This window comes from Salminus brasiliensis, chromosome 1, assembly GCF_030463535.1.
Source record: "Salminus brasiliensis chromosome 1, fSalBra1.hap2, whole genome shotgun sequence".
Taxonomy (NCBI): domain Eukaryota; kingdom Metazoa; phylum Chordata; class Actinopteri; order Characiformes; family Bryconidae; genus Salminus; species Salminus brasiliensis.
This window is the reverse complement of record NC_132878.1, coordinates 96,236,373-96,241,372: the sequence shown is the minus strand read 5'-3', so window position 1 is coordinate 96,241,372 and position 5,000 is coordinate 96,236,373. Positions and strand designations below refer to the sequence as shown.

Sequence of the window (5,000 nt, the reverse complement as noted above, 5' to 3'; positions counted from 1 at the left end):
GCAGCTACAGGGTTCAAACTAAGGAGAAAACTATAAACAGACAAATCTGACAGCAGTGATGCGTAACATACAGGCCCGATTCATTGGCCCGGCATTGTCGTAAAGTACACAGCAATCTTTACGAGTTTTGTCGTAGAGATTACAGGTATCGTGATAAATATTGTGTATCGTGACCCTATCGTAGCCCTAGTATGCCGTTTATTTAAGTGCCAAGTAGAGCTGGGCGATATGGTAAAAATATAAAAATACTATATCACATTTTTTACGACTTTTTTTCGCGATATGATATTTATCACGATATTTAATCACAGACTGAAAACATCAGTAGTGACAGTACTGTGCTGAATACAGTGATTTCTACTCTATAACATCTGCTGCTCTTCATCTAATTACCCCAGTCTAATTACACTGTTAGTAATGAAACCTGCAGCTGATCAGTGTACGATTAGAGAAGCTTATCATTTTCACCATAACGAAATTTATCACGATCCGATAAAATATCATCATATCGCCCAGCTCTAGCGCTAAGCTAGCGGAGGTTTCTGCTTGCATTTGATGGAAGACGTAGCTCCTCACACTCCTCCAGCTTGTACCAACCGAGCCAGTCTTAATTTGTTTTTTTAATTTCTTATATTTCTTATCATTTCTTATATTTGCAGCTGTAATATTTACTTTCAGCAAATATTAGAAAGCAAGGCCTGTCTCAGAACTGCTGGAAAGCTTTCTGCCACAGTATTAGCCTGTTGTAGAGAGACACCGTGACAGAAAATAGACAATAGACACTGTAGGAGATTAAAGAGAGCGAGGGTTAACGGTGTTAATCGTGTAATTTCACTAAATTTACAGATTTTAATGGAAATAATATAAACGTCAGCCGTCGTCTGTGGAGTTAGCATCAAATCCACTGGAAATGTCACAGAAACCGAGCCAGATTACGCTCTTTTCAGATCCCAAAGCCGACAATAATGCCTCCAACAACCACATAAACACACTTTACGACATTTCAGCAACTTTACGACATTTTTACCACAAATAACATACAATATCATTTATCATTTATGAATTTCATTATTTACCACTGTACATTTTTATTAATATGTAATTCACCACATCAGCGGTAGATTAATAACAGGGGAGCTGGGTTTAATACGTGGAGACGAGCGAAACGTCCAGCTCTCAGAGTCTCCTCAGAGAAACGCCGCACATATAATCGGCCCACGGGCTGGATAAGGTCAGCACCCCACCGACTGTCCGCCACCGCTCGTCCACCCTCAGACCACCCAAGCTCTAACGAGTGTTTCATCTTCTCAAACTGTCTCTTTTAAAAGCACAGAGACTTTTATTCTAGAAAATTACTAAACTAAACTAAAGATAGATATTACAACAAAAAAAAAAACTGGGAGTTAAGTAATGATGAGCAGGTCTGATATATAATTAATTATAAAAAAGAAACTGAAAATTATTTACTTAACTAGTTTATGAAAGATAACAAATGGAAGAAATGAAGGAAGGGTTAGTAAATTGGACGGCTGGTGGAAAACGAGTGATGATATGGGGCATTTTGGCTAATACCGCCCAGAAAACGCTGAGCAAAAAGCCAGTGGACGGCCAGCAGCAGGACAGCAGTGGGACACCAGTAGGACAGCAGTGGGACACAGCAGTGGGATACAAGCGGACAAGGGCCTTGCTGCAGTTGAGCAGTGTCGGTAACTGGGCCTTAAACAGCCAATGAAGCAGTGGGCCAGCAGTGGGCCAGCAGTGGGACACCAGTGGGCCAGCAGTGGGACACCAGTGGGACACCAGTGGGACACCAGTGGGACACCAGTGGGACACCAGTGGGACAACATCATTCTACCATTCAACTCAATCATTCAATTCAACAGGGTTACGGGGTTGAGCGTTACGGAGCTGAGCGTTAGTTATGGAGTGGAATGACTCACTTTTTTTGTCACAAAAGCGGGACGCCAGCGGGACAACAGTGGGCCAGCAGCGGGACGCCAGCGGGACAACAGTGGGTCAGCCTCATTACAGTGGGACGTCATTCTACCATTCAACTCAATCATTCAATTCAACAGTGTTACGGTGTTGAGCGTTACGGGGGTCGAGCGTTACGGGGTTGAGCGTTACGGGGGTCGAGCGTTACGGGGGTCGAGCGTTACGGGGGTCGAGCGTTACGGGGGTCGAGCGACTCACTTGACTAATTCTTTTGTCACAAAAGGCCCCTAGTCCTCAGATTCGAGAGCCTACCTTTACAAAAATATCCGGATACAAGCGGACGAGGGCCCTGCTGCATTTGAGCGATGTCGAAAACTGGTATATCCAACCTTCTGACAACCCCACTGGTCGCCCAGCATGATTAAACACATACACGATGACCACTGAGGTTGACCAGTATGGTCAGCATGACCGAGCTGGTCAACCAAGCATGACCGAGAAGGTTGACCAGCAAGGCCTCAATAGGCAACCCTATGGTGTTCTGGTCAGGGACTAAGCTGGTTAACCGTCCTAACCAGTTATCCTACCAGTATTCTGGCCTGGATGACCAGCTTGATGACCAGCTTTTGGACCAGCTTGACCATCAAGGACCATCTCAGAGCATCTGAATGCTGGTGCTGAGAGTAACCGTGCGGTATCGATCTCCATATCGATCTCGATATCACAATAGTATCCCACCAGCCCTCCCCCAGCTCCCCCCGGAGGAACAGGGGGCTGCTCGGGCGGTTCTCTCACCGGGTGAAGGCGAAGTACATGAGGCTGAGCACCGTGCAGGTCAGCAGGGTGATGGTGTGCGGCTTGTAGAAGAAGTCGAGGGTGATGTCCTCCACTTGCTGCTCGTTGATCATACGGAAATGCATCCTGTAGTTCACGTCGTCCTTGCTGAGCGTGCGGGCCGCCATACTGGACACACACACACACACACACACAGGAGGGGCTCACACACACACACAGACGCACGCACGCACGCACGCACACAATAACAGACCGAGGCCTCGGCTCGAGACCTAACGCCTGGGATCGGGTCCCTCAGCACGGCTGCAGGGCCTGAGCAGAGCGGGCATGGAGCTGGAGGAACGCGCGCGCACACACAGACACATACACGCGCGCACGCACACAAACACATACACACACCGAGGGACGGAGAGGGGCGCTGCGCATGCGCACAGACACCGGAGGAAGAGGCAGCAACAAAGCCGCGTTCAATGGCGACGAGATGCTGCGTCTCAAAGTGTTTAACAGAAGCTTTAGACAAATTAAATACTATATTATTTAATATTCAGTTTATTTCACAAATATATTTTATGTGTATCTTTATGGTTCTAAGTACTAAAAAATAAAAAAATCTGAAGTGCAAAAAAAAACAAAAAAAAACACCTCCTTTATACTATTTTAAGTCTAATTTGCATAATAAACATCAATATTGTAAATTTAAAAAATTGTTAGTGACTGTTTGTGATCGCGCATGTTAGTAGTTTGTAGCTACCTTATATATTTTTTTAAAGATAAATAAAAATAAATACAATTATGTTTTTACATTTACATGTCACTTACATTTTATATTATTAATTATTTATTTATTCTTAAAGTGTCTTATCTTTTATTGTCTTTTGTGATATTGTTTGGTTTTGTGTAGTGCATGTTAGTAGTTTGTAGCTACCATGCATAAGCATTATACATTTTATAGTATTTATTATTTATTTGTTATTTTTATTAATTATTTTAGCGGTTTTATGAACCAAAAACATCCCAAATAATCATTAATTTACGTTTTTCTTTGCTGTTTTATTCATGTGTATCAACATCTCATCAACATTTTTATTATTAATATAAATTGAAGCCACACAGAATCTCTGTAAAGATGCTTTGTGACAACATTTGTTGTAAAAAGCTCTATATAACTAAAATTGAATTGAATTAACTTCAAATTAAAAACATTTAGACTGGCCACATATTTCTAAAGACTGAAAAATAAATAAAATACAATATCCTACATTTTCATTATGTTTCATTTATTTATTTTATAAATATGTTGTTAATATGTTGAATGTATTTATAGCCTGTATCATATATTGTCTTATCTTGTATTGGCTTTGGTGATTTTGTTTGGTTTTATGTAGTAAAAACAGTTGTAGTTCCTTTTATAAGTGCAAAACATGGATTCCTTTACCCTTTGATGTTTTTAGTATAATATGAAATGAGTAAGACGCATATTTGATTTAATAAACATCAATATTGTAAATTTAAAAAAATGTTAGTGACTGTTTGTAATAGCGCATGTTAGTAGTTTGTAGCTACCTTATATATTTTTTGAAATAAATAAAAATAAATACAATATCTTTATCCATACATTCATGTAGCATGTATTAAAAAGTATATGCAGACATTTTATAGTATTTATTATTTATTTATGATTTTTTTATTAATTATTAGTAAGACGCATATTTGATTTAATAAACATCAATATTGCTTTTTGTAAGTTTTATAATTATATTTGTAAATGACAATAATGCAACACTTCTTTAAAGGATCCATAAGTGTTATCTTGTCTTTTTTAATTAAGATGTGGTCTTTAATTAGTGCCTTTTTTAATTAGTGCCTTTACATCAACAGGATGTTCATGGGGTCTTATAGAAGTTCTTCACACTCACACATCTACACTACTTCCAATCCACCTTGGCCCAAAACATCAGCTGCTGTCAGTATATATGGGGGTCTCTCATTGTTTACTTTGGGGGTCTTAGTTACAGTAGCAGTGTGTGAAACTACCACCACCATGTTTGGTAGCTGTATTTTAGCCTGGCTAGCTCTCACTGTGAGTTGTATATGGGGGTCTCTCATTGTTTACTTTGGGGGTCTTAGTTACAGTAGCAGTGTGTGAAACTACCACCACCATGTTTGGAAGCTGTATTTTAGCCTGGCTAGCTCTCACTGTGAGTTGTATATGGGGGTCTCTCATTGTTTACTTTGGGGGTCTTAGTTACAGTAGCAGTGTGTGAAACTAC

General features: G+C 40.4%; 1 protein-coding gene across 2 annotated transcripts in view; it reads right to left on the bottom strand.

Moving 5' to 3' along the window:
- The window catches only part of ptdss1a (phosphatidylserine synthase 1a), a 26,174-nt gene extending 23,047 nt beyond the window's left edge, over positions 1-3,127 (bottom strand). For both annotated transcript variants that reach the window (XR_011980634.1, XM_072692497.1), the window contains exon 1: positions 2,731-3,127. Coding sequence is in view for 1 of the 2 variants with exons in the window: in XM_072692497.1 (XP_072548598.1) it covers positions 2,731-2,897 (167 nt within the window). In the remaining variant the exon portion in view is untranslated. The remainder of the gene's footprint in view (positions 1-2,730) is intronic.
- Positions 3,128-5,000: the final 1,873 nt, after the last annotated feature.